This window comes from Dysidea avara, chromosome 8 (assembly GCF_963678975.1).
Source record: "Dysidea avara chromosome 8, odDysAvar1.4, whole genome shotgun sequence".
NCBI classification, from domain to species: Eukaryota; Metazoa; Porifera; class Demospongiae; order Dictyoceratida; family Dysideidae; genus Dysidea; species Dysidea avara.
In genome coordinates, this window is record NC_089279.1 from 18620605 (window position 1) to 18638063 (window position 17459).

The 17459-nt window shown below is 36.9% G+C and overlaps 2 protein-coding genes across 5 annotated transcripts; one reads left to right on the plus strand and one right to left on the minus strand.

The window, feature by feature from the left end:
* Window positions 1–956: 956 nt before the first annotated feature.
* On the minus strand, window positions 957–16798 carry LOC136263275 (TNF receptor-associated factor 2-like). Its single transcript, XM_066057785.1, has 3 exons — window positions 16667–16798; window positions 16415–16575; window positions 957–2933 (listed from the first exon to the last, which is right to left on the minus strand). The coding sequence occupies exon 3, from the start codon at window positions 2914–2916 to the stop codon at window positions 1090–1092; it is 1827 nt and encodes a 608-aa protein (XP_065913857.1). The 5' UTR covers window positions 2917–2933; window positions 16415–16575; window positions 16667–16798; the 3' UTR covers window positions 957–1089.
* LOC136263276 (uncharacterized) lies at window positions 9131–11712 on the plus strand. 4 transcript variants are annotated; one of them, XM_066057788.1, is made up of 9 exons: window positions 9131–9630; window positions 9676–9750; window positions 9796–9917; window positions 9966–10300; window positions 10356–10411; window positions 10464–10528; window positions 10582–11117; window positions 11163–11219; window positions 11271–11712. In XM_066057788.1, the coding sequence occupies exons 1-4, from the start codon at window positions 9546–9548 to the stop codon at window positions 10008–10010; spliced, it is 327 nt and encodes a 108-aa protein (XP_065913860.1). In that variant the 5' UTR covers window positions 9131–9545; the 3' UTR covers window positions 10011–10300; window positions 10356–10411; window positions 10464–10528; window positions 10582–11117; window positions 11163–11219; window positions 11271–11712. The 4 variants fall into 4 exon arrangements, with proteins under 4 accessions (XP_065913860.1, XP_065913862.1, XP_065913859.1 ...); XM_066057790.1 differs by having other exon boundaries at window positions 11293–11712; XM_066057787.1 differs by having other exon boundaries at window positions 10582–11219; window positions 11271–11711.
* Window positions 16799–17459: the final 661 nt, after the last annotated feature.

The window sequence follows — 17459 nt, forward strand, 5'->3', positions numbered from 1 at the left end:
TTAGGCGTAACCCCCACCCCTTTTGAGAAGAGTCTTACCACTAGCTGTATGCTGATTAAGTGTATTTATTAAGGAAATAGCAATTGTCATGATGCCAATCATGCCGTCACATTTGTTTGAATTCAAGATAAATATTTTCACATAAATACAGCTATATTTTCACTGTACAAATTTATGAGAGAGTTTATAATACATACACATACTAATGCAAGCTGTCAATTTTTACTTCAATGGCTTTTAGCAGCATACTGTAGCTGTAGTATATAATATGTGCCTGTTAAAAGTTTATATCAATAAATTGTCTAGCTATATACTACGTATATGTAACTAAAGCTATGGCTACTTGTGGTGTGGCTGCTGGGTCTTTTTCAGCACTGGTACAGTGTATAAATTATATTAATGGTGCATAGAAAAAGTATTGCTCCTCCCTACAATAGGTATAGTCAGTACGTGTTCACCTGAGCCCCCGCCATATATAGTAATATCAAAGAGGTGAACATGTGTTCACTCCCAATAGTTTTGTACTGGAACAACTCAGCATGTTTTCATGTTGTAAACATGTTTGCGTGCTTGAATCGTCCATACTAAATGTATGGGATATTTTTAAAACCACATAACTCACTTGTTCTTGCCCGTATTAAAGCGCTTTTTTGACTAACACTTCCGGAGTTTAAAGGGATTCACAGTGCTACTAAATGTTTGGGCAGCTGACCCATGTAACAAGAGTTATTAACAAGAAACGAGGGCTCAGGTGAACGCGGACAGACTATAGTAAAATAATAAAGGTAGTTAGTTAGGTACACGAACACCTTATAACCATAACATACCAGTGTATATAATGATGTACATGTGTTTTTCTGTATGCTAGTACAATGAGCTCATAATGTACACAGTGTATGCAAATGCAAATAATTATGCTGTTGAATAACTATACAACTACAGTAAGTAATAAAGAATTCAATTACTACACAGGTAGTTAGTTCTCACAAATAGTACAGTTATGTATGTAACAGACAAATAGGACTATTGCATATTGTTAATTGTTGTTGTCAATTGTTTGTTACAAATTGTTAATTGCTTACGTGTATGCTACATACACCCTTGAGCTACCTTACATATATAATCTATGCGAAAGAAAACTGTGTCATCTCTGAGGTACTGACATGTAGTAGTGATCTTGTGAAGGTCTGCATCACAAATGAATTTATCCTTGTACCACAGATAAGTAGTGCTCCTCTCTCCAATATTAACTCTGTTACAGCCATGATCACAATAATTCCCAGTTTCCAAATGATGTTCACTGTTATTAATTTGGTTTAACAGCTTTACTTCACATCGTCCCTTTAATGGCCACTTTAAGTGTTCATCATATGGACCCTTCTTAAGCAGTAATCCAACTAACATGTCTTGTCCATTAAAAGATACACTTATACACATTTCGAACCCCTTGTGATGAGTGTAGAATGGATCACTGTACCAGGCAACTTTATCACTCTTCTTCTTTGTATAACCTGATATGCAGACGACCACTGGAACAACCTGGTTACCAGATGTCATTTCTGAACTCAAGGTATAAATTTTCTTGTACCACTTGTTGAATTGTGTATAATCAATTTGGTGAGTCTTTTCTAGATTTTGTAGTCTATTTTCAATGTCTGCAGTTTTCTTATTGAAGTGTCTTTCTGTGGAAACAAAATTCTGTACAAGCTCATCATGTGTTCTTTGTTGAGAATCTCTGAGTACATCTTTAGCATGAGCCAACTGGTGTTGGGTGTTAACTAGGTTTTCTTGCACAGTAGCAAACGCTTGTTCAAACTCTTGTTTAGTAAGTTTTAGATTTTCTAGTGTTGCAGCTAATTCATTTTTGACCACTGCAAGTGCATTTTTTGTTTCTTGAAGCTCTACAGTAAGAGAGTCTACAGTATCTGCTTGTTCTTTACTTGTGTGTCCAACTTTCATTATCAGAGCATCCTTAGTAAATGACAAGTGTTCTTCAACTTTCTCTTTGTTGTGCTTTTCCTGATCCTTACGAGCAACTTTTTCATGACAGCCCATCATGTGATATTCACACTGAATTACTTCTAAAGGACATGTCTTCAAGTGCTCATCTACATCATCTCTTGGAATTCTGCCAACATCACACTTGTTGGGACAGAGTACTGGGAATTTTGGGCACTCCTTCTTGTGATCACCTTCAATTATCTGATATTCTCCTACAACATTGCAATACTGACAGTTGACTTTGCGACATGGACACTGTGTCTGCACATGGGAAGTTAAATCTTGTCGTTGCAAATATGTTCCACATGCAAGGATGCAGGTGACTTCTTCAAAAAGACATATCTTCCTGTGTTCATCAATGCTTTCACGAGGTATGGTACCAGCATTGCAGTTGTTAGGGCAAGGTAAAGGGAACTTGGGACACAATTCCTTATGTTCACCACTGACAAACTGATATTCTTCAGTAATGTGGCAATACTGACATTCTACCTTGCGACGTACACATTCATCCTGAACATGACTGATGAGATTTTGTCGTTGCAAACACTTTCCACACTCAAAAGGGCATTTCACCTCTTGGAAATGGCACCCGTTTCCGTCTTCAATGTGACTGACAATATCATTCACTTCACCCTGCCATTCACAGCCTTTTTCTTTGTTTGTACAGAATACACGAAGACCCCTAACAAGCCGATCTACTTGTTTGTTTGGGATTGTAACAAATTCTTCGCTACGGCACATTGGACAAGAATCAGTTTTCTGCTTTAATCCACAAAGACAAGAATTACAAAATGTATGACCACAACATACACTGAGAAATGGTTCTCTGCTGGGACGATGACAGATTACACACATCATAAAATCAGCTGGTGTCTCCACAAATTGATAGTCATATCCTCCACTAGGTTCTACCATTCTCTTGTGGCCAATACCTAATAATAACAAGAATTTTATTATTGGCTATCAACAATAGTACAAATACCAGTACAAGATAATTACCGTCCAATAGGACATCCCTATGCAATACCTACAAACATACACACATAATTTACTCCATATCAGTATTCATTACGGATATCTAGTGCTCATAAGGTATATACATATAGGCTTTCAGTTCATATGGTATAAAGGTCTTATTGTGTAACTGTTTATATAGTATTTTGTTTTCCTTTTTTCCATCATGTTCTATAACTAACATGAACACTGTTATTTTATAAAGCAAGGTATGACCTTTTGTAAAAGCAGTTTAGCTAGCTGCCATGTATTTACAAGAGTATTAGTAACTGGTAACCATAAAATAGCTGTTATGTAGTAATGCATAGACTGTAATCTGTACTTGCTCTTAATTAGTTGTGAAAATTTTCTCTTCAACCTATCGTTGATTATGTCCTTATGGACTCTTTTTTGCACTAGTATGTGTTTATGCCAGAAAAAGTGGGTAAGCAATTGCCTGACAGTATTTATAAAACAAGTAAATACAAAAGCAAGGGTAGAGGAGCAGCTGTAGGTTTGTGCCAATTATGCTGGCATACTGTTAAGCATGATAGGCTAGAAAAAACATCATCAAGCATATTGCCAGCATAATAGGATGATTTTCAAAAATTTTAATGAAGATGCACAATCAGGTGCACTCCAAAAATACAGTAAAACATGAATACACTACACCTTATTAATATTGTTTTTTACTGCTTCTGGGGCCAATCTCACCAGATTATTCACACTTTGTAGAAATAAGGTTGAGATACTCTAATAGAGCAGTCACTTACTCTAATACAACAGTCATACTCAAAAGTATAACAGGCCATTTTAAAGCAAGCCTAGGAACAGGTTAATGCGGTCAACTTGTCAATGAGTATGTCATACACAATAGATCATACTGTAATTTAATGTTCATGTGCATAAAAGTATACAGAGTCTTTTTCCACAAATTTCTTTTTTGTACAATTATACACAAAATTTTTCCACAAATTTCTTTTGTGCACAAATATATCTATTAAGAATTACTAGCCAAAGACTCTAAGCATTGACTTTGTGGCTTACTACCTTTACTACTCCAGCTATAATTTTTATTGGCTTTGAAATAAGACACAAAATGTCAACAGCTAAATCTTTCTTCACTGTAGCTACCAGTGCTCAAGATACTCTAATAGAGTAGTCATGTAAACGTGTAAGAACCTCACTTACCCAGATCTCTATTATTCAGGCACCTCCATTGTCTGGACAGCCTAAGTAGTCATGTGGCTTGTAGTCTATTGACCATGATGAAGTTTGGGCTAGATGAAAGAACACAAGGAGGGAGCCTAAGGGTTGCTGTTTACCTGTTAGATGGTTCATTTATTCTACTAATAATAACTACCACTTGGTTGCTAGGTGATAATACATTTTTGCAGCCAAGGGGAGTGACCATGACTGCTTCCTCCTCTACCCATTAAGCTTTATAACTGATAGCAATAACAACTGATTTAAGTCAGTTACTTTAGTGTATTAGCATGTATTTCTTAGCTACGGACATTTCTGAGATATGGACAGCACCATGCACCAGACTGCCCGGATAAGAGAGGTTCCACTGTAAATCGTACAAAAATATTTCTACACGAAAATGATAATGTTAAGAGTTGTTTGAAGAAAATAAAGCAAATTACAGTATAACAGATATGAATATTATTATATTTTTTTTGGAAAAATTCTGTGATTCTGTAAACCTTGAGATGCTATTTCATTGCAGATAAATAACTATTATGCATTCTCTGCTTATACACCATAGTTGCACACAACCTTTCAAGAGCACTGGAACTGCTCGGCTATAAACGCATCATGTTCATGGCTAATAGGGTATTCAGCATGGTCACTGTACGATATTCAGTTCCGTACCCTAATGGCAGCCAACCCTAACTTGCCATGCATGGAACGTATGCCATTATGACCTGTGCCTGTGGCTTGAGTGTGCACAGGCATCAGTAGTAATACAAGACCAACTGTGAAACACCTCTCACTTCCTAGATTGACACCTTCATTATCCTTTTCATGCAGGCAAGGAAAATTTGTCAGCAGAAGGGGACACACCAACACTGGAAAGCCATCCATTGCTACCTTCAATACTTCCACTTTCACTTGCACCCAACCCACTGTCATTTCTTCATGCCTGTGACAAATGTGGCTCTACCAACTATCTTGGTAGGCTCTGTGAGTCAAGGTGCTGAATTATTAATGCTCAGGACGGCATACAACCATCCACACTCGAGTGCAAACTAGCTGATCATTTGTTAGGCAGCTGATTTCTGACTTGCAACACAGTTATTGTATAGGCTATACTTGACCTCATTTTCCACATACATAGGGGGCAGACAGATGATAAATGACTCTTCAGTCTTCATCATGCTTGGGGATGATACCCAAACTAGAACAGCAAAAGAGTGGGAAAGGCAGGGAATCATAAGGTCCGATGATACGGCCATCAGCCATCTATTTCTGGAGGCTGGTGTCAATAACAGATGGTGCTTCAAATCCTGAGCTGAGGTGCTTGGATGAGCTTAGCATTAATAATAATACATTGACCCCCTCAATTACACATTAACCTACTGCTCTGCTGATGATGCATACACTATAATTAATCAGCTTGGTACAGGAACTTTACTCAGCAAAATAGATCTAAAGAATGCATTGTGTTAACGTTCTGGGCAATCACATGGATAATGTAAGGGAAAACCACAAATTTCTAAATGTCATATCTCATGATCTATATACAAATAATGTTAAATTGAGAAATGACATTAATTGAATTTATTGTTTTCCCACACATTATCTATGTGATTGCCCAGAAGGGCAACTGTTGCCCTCTCCCATAGATAGATAATGTATGGAAAAAAGACAAACTTTAAAATGTCATATCTCATGACCTATATATGCTATCTTTTTAAAATTTTGAGATTAATATAGATATTTATGCCTACAAATATTGTAAAATTAGGTTGCTAGGAGCACTTTTTGTTATTATGAAATTCATCCATTGTCTCGCTAATCGACACTGTCTTGATGATTTTCTTATAATTTATTGCGCAGGTCCAGTTAATAGTGACAATTGCCAGCAAAATTTAATCACATGCTTTCCTTATGACATAAGATCAATGCCCCAGTGAAAGAAGAAAAGGTTGAGGGTTCCTAATCTTTCTAGGTATTGTCCTGGATACAGTCACCACGACAGCTAGAATTTCTGAAGAGAGAAAGTCATCACTGCTAGCATCCTTGCAGTTCATATAATATTATGGCACAAGGGTGCAGGAACTCATGACTTTTGTACATTCAATGTAATTTTGTGCTACACGTCACATAAATGTCATGGTTACCCATATTGTTGGTACAACTAATATTATTGCTGATGCCCTATCTTGATTTTAGATCTGCCAATTCCAGATCCTGGCCCATCTCCTACCAGACACAGCCCTTATTTTGCCAATACACACCTCACTCAGCTAAGAGACCACTGTCAACTACTAGGTGTGGTTTCATCAACTTGTTGAGTTTATCAATGTGTTAGTTTAATGCATTTTGCTCTAAATTCAAAGTTTCTTTTCTTCCAGCCTTAAACCCAACACTATACATGTGGATTCTTCCCAGCGAGTGTTGCGCACAACAAGTAAAGTTTACAGCACTGTAATTAGTCTTTCTCAACTCGAACATGGCACGAAGGACCGCACAGATGATGAATTTTTGCATCTTGTTTGCAGAGCCAGTAGATTAACATCCTCTTCTCAAATTGACCTTAGCCCATCTGGCTTCTGCTGGTCTGACATCACAGTTCATCCCAGCTTGCTCACTGTAACTCTTTGCCAATCAAAGACAGACCTTTTTGTCATGGTCACTCTATATCCATCTCAGATACAAACACTTCTACCTCTCCTTTGAAAGTGTTCCACAAGTACATGAATTTTGTCTCACTTGAAAGCAGATGTAGGCCATTATTTAACCTTGGCTGCTTTAGACCTTTAACACATCCCTACTCACCTCTACAGTTCACCAACTTTTACTAGATGCAGGGGAGGATAATACTCATTATTCAAGGCATAGCTTTCACATTGGAACAGCCACTACAACAGCAGCAGCAGGAATCCTATCAAAACACGTAGCACTGGCACAGTAATGCTTATCAGAGATACATCCAGTACCCTGCTTCACAATTAGTAGCTGTGACATCTCTCCTGTCCCACAATGATGCTTGGAATGTTGACTACACATCCTGAAGAGTAACATTTCTAAAGTGCGTCTTTATTATATACTATATTATGCTACAGTTGTTCATGCATTGTTATGTTTCTCTAAAGCAGTGGTGTTAGTATTATGAGACAAATGGTGACAAATCACTTTATTGACAACAAAAAAATTCCTTACTGCCATCTAAAATATGTTAAAAGATTTCTGACAGTTAAATCAAGTGTTCTTGGTGCTTTTCTTACATGTATCACTGTCTAATACTTAGTTTTAGGCCTGAGCCCATTATGCTTGTGAGCAATGCTCCAAAATTTCCCCTATTATGCTCCACTTATGCCCAGTTGTGCCCCATTATGTCCAACATATACTACTAGAAAATAGTATCTTGACTGTTCTACTAGGGTATTAATGCACCTGTGAATATTCTATTTGGATAATTCAACATGCAGTGACTGTTCTATTAGAGTATATCAATCTTTAGCTACTGTTTTCTCCACAAGGAACTGTAAGTACGTAGTTGTCTTGTACGGCTGTGCGAATTTGTTGATACTACTTCATTCATAGGTTAAAAACAAGGTGTCATTAGGCTTCTCTTGATGAGTATAACAAATAAAATGTGTGAATTGTTCCGCAAGTGCTTTATTCAAAAGTTATAGTGATATTGCTGTTCATCTTGGCTTTCCTTGCTTCTTGATGAACTCTCAATGTACAAGTGATAGCAATAAATTCTTTTCAACCATAGTAGTGCATTACATCTAGCGATACTTCACTGATTCAGACGAGGGATTGACAAACCTGACAAAACCAGGGACAAGATTTTGAAATCTGTAAGATTTCAAAAATTTCATAAGATCTTCATTGTCTTTAACTCATCCAGATTTTACTAATGATCTACAACATTTCAGGCCAGGCTTCTTGCGAATCACTCCTTCAGATTTAGACTAGAGGCTTCTTGGCTCTTTACTCCATGGAACATGTGGTTGGCACATTATAAAAGGCTAAATGCTAAACAGGACTATGGTGCTGCACAAAAAGTAAAATTTCCTGCTTGTGTCAGCATGTAGGAAATGTTTTTGAGCATTTTCTGTACAATTTCCTGTTAGTGTCACATTGCAGTAAATTGTTTTAATATTTACAAGAAATGTATATAAAATGAGTATTCACCACATTCATGACTAGTGAAAATGCAGCTGTCAACTTCCTGGATACTGCAGGTTTTATACATATGTGTAATAGTTAAGTGTAATACTGAGCCAACACTTGGTTCTCAACATAGTTATCACATTTTGGATAAAAAATTTTGGCACTGCCATGCAACCAAGGGTGTCTCTACAATGATATGTAAGACTACAACCCATATTATGCTGCTGATGTATACATTGCAATGACTTTTTAGTGGTATATGAATTGTTATACTAAGGAAGCTCCATTTTACTTTTAAAATTTAATTTACATGATGCCAGAATTGTGTTTAAACCAACTACACTGTATTACTCAGTTACTGTATACTGTGCTACAGAAAAAAGAAGCTATGGCACACAGTGATGATACTTATCCCTTTAGGCTTTGAACTATATAAAAATCAACACACATAGATAGTTCTATCCTGTATGGGTATGTAGATCAAAGTATTGCACGCATTATGTTGTGTATACTACAAGGACACATCTGGATTTGTTGTAATGATTAAAAACATACCAATGCAAAAAGTGCAATCAACTCAAATTTTTGTGAGTTTTACAATTATAATATATGATTACCATGCAAAGATCAATGGTGCTGATTACTGAGCAATAAAATAACCTGCACTTGGTTGCTAGGAGATAAGAGTTAATTAAAAAGCAATAATGCACTTCATGAATATAATAAAGAAAGTGTAAGTGACTATGAGTAAATGTACACCATAAGAATTTCCCCTAGTGTATATAGGCATAGGACCATGAAATAAATATATTCCATTACAGTTATATAACAGGATTAAAACATATAGTGTAGTGACTAAAGTTGATGTCATCCTAGCATTCCATGGTTATCGCTCAGGTGACATATTGGTTGTAATGTTGGTTTACATTTAATTGAAAAAGCAATCATCTGAGCAAGCAAAACAAACGTAGCTATAGTATATAGTATGTTCGCGTTGAGCTGAATCCTGGGTTGGTAATTAACAAGCCATGTGAGATCAAAGGCTTTAAACATGATGTTCATGACACATTTATTCGTAAGCTCAGGTTACGGGAGTGCACTTCATTGTCGAGAATATGACGTCCAGTGCAGTGTCAGCAAGTGTGGAGTGAAACCTTCTTGGAAAGAGGTTAAACAGCCAAACGAAGTATCTACTTATGAAACTATGGGAATACTTTAAGCAAGAAGCAAAGAAGTGTAAATTTTTCGTCAACATCAAGGAGAGAATCTCAAAGACCACCGGTAATACCTTCTTTGCTGGGTTATGGCATGCATTATGCCACGCAGGGATTTCAAAGATGTCCATTGTAAGAGTTAGAATGGAGTACCGCAAGAAAGGTGGTTTGTTTACACCAAGTAAAGGTACAAAAAGCACTTTGCACAAGCCCACTCGATTGTAATCATCAGGTACAAACATTCACAAGTCCGTGTTGATGCAGACAGTTTTGACCGAGATTCCATTAGATGGAAGATCCATTCATTGTACAGAAGGAAGGAAGGAAGGAAAATCTATAGCTCTCAAAGATTTGGTAAGTTAAATTTTGAACCCTGGAACTTTGTCACATATTCCATCTTAGGCCAAGCTTAAGAATGATGGTGTTTTCTCTAGGGGTAGAACATAGCTTTAAAGAGTGTTGAGTGATGTGGGATTTAAGTACAAGTCACTATACATATACGCAGGGCATACTATGAGCAGCCCTACATAGTCCATCAAAGACGAACAAGGTACAACAGAACTGAAGGAAAGACCAGTTGTGTACTTGAATGAGACTTGGGCAATAAAGAACTTCTAGAGCGATTCCTCATCCAAATCAGCAGTGATAGTGAAGATGGTAATGGTGGCAATGGTGGTATTAATGACTCTTCCACTAGCAGCAGGGGGTCCAAGTCTTCTGGGCATACTTCATCTGATGTAAGATTGTTTGATATTTGCAGCATTGGTGTTACAACTTGGTGTTGTTCCCCAGGAGTCATCGGGTAGCTGATATAAACTTTGTGAAGTACATGAAAATACAGATGAAGTGTACGTAAATGTGTGCACTTTAATAAAAAATATTATTGCTTTACTATGCTAGCTGAAGTTGAACATACCATCCTTTGTATATTTGATCAGTGTAGGAGTTTTTGGAAGTCACTACAGGTACTATCAGCCCAAATTCATACAAACAGTATTATTTCATTTGAAACTTTTAGAGTTTTGTGGGAACGTGACTTCAAAAACGAAATGTCGGCTGGAAAAGTTGTGTACATGTGTGGCGAAGTGATGAGAAAAGGATTAAAATGACAAATTGACTAAATGGGAATAGAAGACAATGGGCAGTTGTGTGGTAAATGTGAAGTAAAATACATGTTGTTTGGCTCACTTGCAGGTACACCAATGCTAGCAGATTTTGAGCTGTTATAATTTGGGATTTTCCTCTTTTTGAGGCTGGAGAAGTTTTTTTTCCCTGAACATAAGTAGGCCACTTATCTTCTAAATACAATGCAAAAGTCACTCCAGCTCTTTTACTCATGCAACTCTGTTTTACACATACAAAAACTGTTAAATTATTTTTCTTGCAAAAGTGTATTACAGCCCTCTTACGTAATGGATGGTGAAATCATGTGTGTTGAGGGCGGGAGTGTGACGTCTGGCTTCGCCACAAACATGTGCCAACATGAACATCAAAGGACCGCACTTTAGAGGCTTCCCTCATTGAAAATGTGTGGAGAAACTTTACAGTGTTATTGTGAGTGTCTTACATTTGAATGAAGTGCTTTTAATATATTTTTAGTGGATTGTGAAACACTACGTATCGAGCAATACAGGAGGCCCGTGCGATGTAGCAATTGTAAGTTATTAATTGTTTTTGAGGATTCAGCTCATTGCGAACGTACTATAGTGATGATATCACATCATTTTAGGCTGTAAAAAGCCTAAACTGAGACTGGGGAGGTCACAATTACAGTATAATTATATGTGTACTTCATCCATGACCGACCAAAGAGTGGAGATTATTTACTGGATATTTGGAATTGCCAAAATGTACGTAGACTTGAATCTGGAGTGAAGCTCCACTGACATGAACATTCACAGAAAAAATCATTTGCCAAAAAAGTACAAAAGTAATGACATCATAGTCATATTCATAGTCTTGAAGAATTACACATAACTATATTCAAATGTTTTGAAGTGCTTTTGGTCAATTATAATAATAATTTCTTTGAAGAATCCAGCTCTGCCTATAATATTGTTCGAACTTTATAGAAATACTGTTAACAGTGACTATCAGTCTTTTATACACAGTTGGATTTGAGCAATAAGCCTAACTTTGCTATAAGGTTTCTTATACTGTACCCTCTCAAGGTTTGAGCCATTGAATACTGACTATATGTATAATTTGAGTAAAACTATTAAAGTTGCAACTTTTTGCACCGCATGCATGCATGTATCAGGTAATGTAGGCAATGTAGACAGTATGATGCAGCTAATGCACATATAATTATTAGCTAAATATATAATCCACTAAGGTCCTCCATTCTTAAATTTTGTCTAGGGTATTCACCACCAAATGTATGGTGTCTCTCCCACAATCAGTAGCTAGTGGCTAAAACCAACAGGTGTTAGTCTTTGTGTCACTGCCAATGGGCAAGTATACAGGTGTATGTAATGTATATGACAGTAAGCTAGCTTTCATGTATATTACAGACTCTTGAGATGAGTAGGGATTTAAGCTATGTATGTATGTGTACTACGTACCAGGTGGTTTATTGATTGTAATGTTGGTTTACAGTTAAATGGCTTCCATCCATGCATATGACAGTCTAGTAATTTTTATGTTGACCAAAATATTTTACAGATTTACTAGAGATGTGGAGACCTGTAGGCCTAAATAACATTATGGGACCAACCGTAGATCTAGATGTGACATGTAGCTAGAAGCTGGCAATCTGCATGGACTTGCACGAGGAGTAAAGTTCTTCTGAAGCTAGCTATTTGCTAATAAACTGCATAAGTAATGACATCAGAGAAGGTTGGTGGTTATGAATTACACATAACTATATTCAAATGTTTTGTAGACCTACTTTTGGTTGAATGCTGCACATAAACTATAGCTACCTGCTGTATTTCTTTGTTCTGCTAGGTTGTGTGGTAACAGTGCTGAAATTCAAAATTATCTTATATGGAACACCACTAATAGTGTTGAAACCTCACCAACCACACCCTACTCACCTGTTTAGTGGGCTTCTGTCATTATTACACTTGTTAATATGTAGTAGCTGTGCAGCATGAGATGAGCAGCAAAAGTCGTGAATCAACAGTTTTAGCCCATTTGCTAGGGGTTGGTTAGCGACAGTTCTCCTCTTGTTGCTATCTCACACGCTATGTGCATACCAAAACTCTACTAGTATCTGCATGTCAGGGGCATGTATTAAACATTTAGCAAGTTAAAAGTTGTTTTAATCTCAGAGGCTCTTAAGACAGAATCTATGCATGCACATGTGTCCTGCTTAATTGTGTTACCTGATCCTGGTGGTAGCTGCAGCTTTATACCCTAATGTGTGTGACTAAAAAGTGCCAAGGCACAGTGATGTGTGAAGCATATTGAGTAAAAGCTCAGCACTGATGTGTTGTGTAGTAATCTACTCTATGAATTTGCATACTGGGTATCCACCACAGCACATTATATCTATTTAGTGGCTTGAAGCAACAGCTGCTAGGGTCATTCCATACCAAATCAACAAAAAAAAATCCTGACCCTTTTAGATTTTCATGAAATTTGGCATATATAGACATGAACTCTACTAAGAAACTTTCTCACACCAAAATTTGACCCATTCTATTGATCTCCCTTTAAGATATGACCACTCCAAGTTTATTACAAAATACTACACTGGTTTAATAAAATGGTCATTACTTTGTCAGTGACTGTCATAAAACCTTTCTGTTTTGCTTTTCGGAATGTTTATTAAATTCTCTTTCAGGTGGTATACAATGCATTATAATTACTCAAAGGAAAAGGTCAAACCACAAAAATGTGGCTTTCTCCTTTTATCTTATGTTTTTTCAAAAACGGATATTTCAATTACTTTCATTTTTTGTTTGAATATTCTTCTAATACCCTTCTTTCATGACAGCAAGTATGAAGTTGGGATGGCAAGTAGATCATGAGTTGTGGCTACATATGTGACCGAATTTTGGAAAACTGTCAATATACGCACAACAGTACTTTTGTAATAAAACGCATTTAAAAACTATTGGTAAAAAATGCAAGTTCTAGAAAAAAATATTATGCAAGTTTTTATCGCCTTGCTGGTGGGCGAATTAAGCCGCCAATGAATAAATCCTGGGCATCATCGTGTTCGCCTGTCCATAGGGAGTACAAACATCTTTGTTGCATCTCCATATACGAGACGATTCCAAAGTTACAGATGTTTGTTTACGTTGCAGTGATGAAAGAATTTACCGACGATCATTTTTCAGTGAATTTGCCTTCCTTCTCGAACAAAGAAGCATGCCTGGGGAAAAAACTATACCTTGGTGGATGCACAAATTTATGGCGAACACAATGAGCCAAGATTCAGTTCCGTACGTCGTTGTATCAGTAAGTTATGATGGTTTATGTAAGCGCCTGTAGATTCTTTTCTCGATAGCTTCTGTACATATCAAATTATTTGCTCGTCCGGCTGTCTAGTGCTGTATTTCTAACGCTCCTTAACTTAGGAAGCTGAAACTTGGCTAGTCCATTCCTCTGTCCCTGTAGAAAACAAAGAACAAATAAAATGCATTTTGAAAATTGTGCAGATATTGACGGTTTTCTAAAATTAGGTCACATATGTAATTTTACATGCTACCGGGTATAAGTATGAACACTATTATAACAATACAAACTTTTAAATTAAATTATAGTATGGAATCTCATCAGAACGTGGCCAAGTTGCAATACACATACAGTTGGAAGCATAGTATAGAAGTATTATAAGGTGATTAAACAGAAGTATCAATACTCTCGATTTCTGAAGCCACACCAATATCCCCTATTGTTATGTGTATCGATGCAGTTATGATAACAACATGATTTTACCACCAGGAGTCCATAATAGAGATTTTATGAACTCCTGATGCCACATAGTTGGAGGGTCTAGTAGCAAATTATCTGTAAGTTTTGTAAGAGAAAGGTTTGCCAGAATTGTGGAAACTTCACAATAGGCCTCTATTAAAATTATGAAGTTGTAGGGTTTTGATTTAGTACAGTGACTGTATAGAAAGGCCACCTTATAAGGGCTAACTATACATTCTCCAAATGAGATATCTATACACTAATCCACCTGTCAAAAGCAGCCATTTGCCTGAAGGTGACTGGGCCTAAGTTTTGACCGGCTTAGATAGGTTCCAATGTAAATCATTCCTTATTCACCAAATTCTCCACCAAATAAAATATTTCCTCCACCAAACTTTTCTGTTATTCTGTAGTGTCTGCTGATATGATATGTACAGATGTCCTACAGAATAACAGAAAAGTTTAGTTGACGAATTGGTGAATTTGATGAATAAGTAATGATTTACCCTCCAACTTCATAATGAAGTTTCCACAATTTTGTCAAACCTTTCATAAGATAATTTGCTACTAAACCCTCCAATTACATGGCATTGGGAGTTCATAAAATCTCTATTATGGACTCCTGATGGTGTTTGCAACAAAATCATGTTATCATAACTGCATCGATATGCATAACAATAGGGGATATTGGTGTGGCTTCAGAAATCGAGAGTATTGATATGTACTTCTGTTTAATCACCTTATGATACTCCTATACTATGCTTCCAACTGTGCAACTCGGCCACGTTCTGATGAGATTCCATACTATAATTTAATTTAAAAGTTTGTATTGTTATAGTAGTGTTCATACTTATACCCCCGGTAGCATGTAAAATTACATGTGTAGCCACAACTCATGATCTACTTGCCATCCCAACTTCATACTTATTGTCATGAAAGAAGGGTATTAGAAGAATATTTGAACAAAAAATGAAAGTAATTGAAATATCCTTTTTTAAGATCGAAGGAAAAAGTCAGTGATTCGACCTTTTCCCACTAGTCTTTGGTCGCCAATGCTTGGAAGAACTTTTACTTTACTATTGCTTTGACCCATGCATGCATTATTAGATGGTTTGAATCACAAAATACTACTATAGCTGCTAACAGTCTGTCACTATCGAATCCATTACCTTTAGTAGGCACAATCAGTACTATATACAGGGAAGAATTTGCATAGGCACATTCTAAACTGAGTATCAATTATGGTCATTTAATGTTGTGTAGTGTGTGTGTGTGTGTGTGTGTGTGTGTGTGTGTGTGTGTGTGTGTGTGTTTGGTGTGTGTGTGTGAATGAGGCAGCATAGCCAAGTGGTCAGAGCTTGGTAATTGAAATGTTTGATGCCCAGTTGCTGTAGTTGTTTCCTTGAGAAAGAAATTATACTTACATTGCTTTAGCCTACCCAGCTGTTAAATAGGGACCTGGTGACAACTGGGGAAGCAAACCATCCATAGCTCTGGTATAGCATATGTAGTGGGTGAAGGTATAGGTGGGACTTGGGCTGCCCACACATTCACATGAGATAATTATGGTACACCTTTCTGTGGGTTATACTAGCTAGTCCTGCCCCAGGAGGATTATGCCTGTGATGACTCTTAGCACCTACATGAGTAGCACACACATGTCCCAGTTCTGGTTTACCAGGTAGGCATGTGGTAGCTGAAGGCATTGTCTTTTGTGTGTAAAGGCTGACTAATAAGCTGATAGAAATGCATTCAAGTACACAGTGTTGGAAGTAACACTTTACAAAATATTATTACTTTTGTGGTAACTAAGTAATATAACGAAATATGCTATAAAAACAGGAGGGAATATTTTACTGATGTGTTAGCCACAGTGTACCCACAGCTTTCATTGACCACTAGCTGTATGGCTTCGGATAACTAAGATTTTATCATGAGGTCATTGCTCTAAAAATATACTTTCATGCTCGTATAGAGTAACTCACCTAATATCGGACGGGCTCCAAAATCGGACGGGATTACTCAAGCTACAACAAGAATTTTTGAACAACTTATATGTCTTTAGATAGTTCAAGGCTGTACTGTGTGTGGGACTTTGGACACCAAGTATCAGCTTTCTCGGCTTCTTTGTCTGGTGGCAGCAGCCCTGCAAAGTCATTTCCGATTAATATATGGCGTATATGATCCCGGAAAAAGAGTCGATTCAAGGACACCCACAGTTTACAAATAACACTTACATCCAATCCGCAGTTTTACACGTTCACTCAGATCAACTCTTATACTTTCTAAAGTTTATTAAGGCCATCACAAATTAATTTTATGTTTCTCGGATGCGACGGGTCAACTTTTCTAAAAAAAATAAAAACCACGTGATCGGCTCACGTGAACTCACATGGCAGGTGAAACTGACACCACGGCTTCACGAATCGTTGAGTATTGTTTTGAAACGAGGTGTAGTCACCGTTAAAACAGAAAAATAGTGAAGTGCTCCTGCGAAGAGACATGGGTCGCTGGTTAGAAAAGTCGCTCCGGAATTTCATAGATTATAATTTCATAGATTAGCTATAATTTCATAGTTTAAACATAAATTGATATCTAGTGAGAAGGGATATATCAGTGGTCTGTCTCTCCAGCTTTGTAGTCACGGCAGGGTTTTGCTGATCAGCTGATCCAGGTATAGTGTGGCAGCTACTTGCTCCATATGTACATATTCTGGTTGAGCCTACAGCACAAACATGGCATATATACATGCAAAAGATAAGATGCACACTGACCATATAATTTATTGCAGCTATATAATGTTCTGCTGGGAGTCAATATACAGTATTATTATAAATCTATGTATGTATTTTAATATGCATGTGCCTTTTTTCTTTTTTTTTGACCTGCCGGGTCATCCTTGAGAGTAAAATAATCCGAGAAACATAGGATTTATTTGGTATGGCCTAAATCAAATCCTTTAAATCACGAATTACAAACCAAATAAAATGAGACGTCACTGGAGTAATAATCGCACCATAAATTTAAGTA

Bases quoted from the DNA above. Each gene is read 5' to 3' on its own strand.
- LOC136263275 (XM_066057785.1), bottom strand. From the start codon at position 2,916: ATGGTAGAACCTAGTGGAGGATATGACTATCAATTTGTGGAGACACCA.
- LOC136263276 (XM_066057786.1), top strand. From the start codon at position 9,546: ATGAAACTATGGGAATACTTTAAGCAAGAAGCAAAGAAGTGTAAATTT. The intron at 9,631-9,675 runs GTAATACCTTCT...TATGCCACGCAG, and splicing joins GAGAATCTCAAAGACCACCG to GGATTTCAAAGATGTCCATT. The intron at 9,918-9,965 runs GTAAGTTAAATT...ATTCCATCTTAG, and splicing joins CTATAGCTCTCAAAGATTTG to GCCAAGCTTAAGAATGATGG.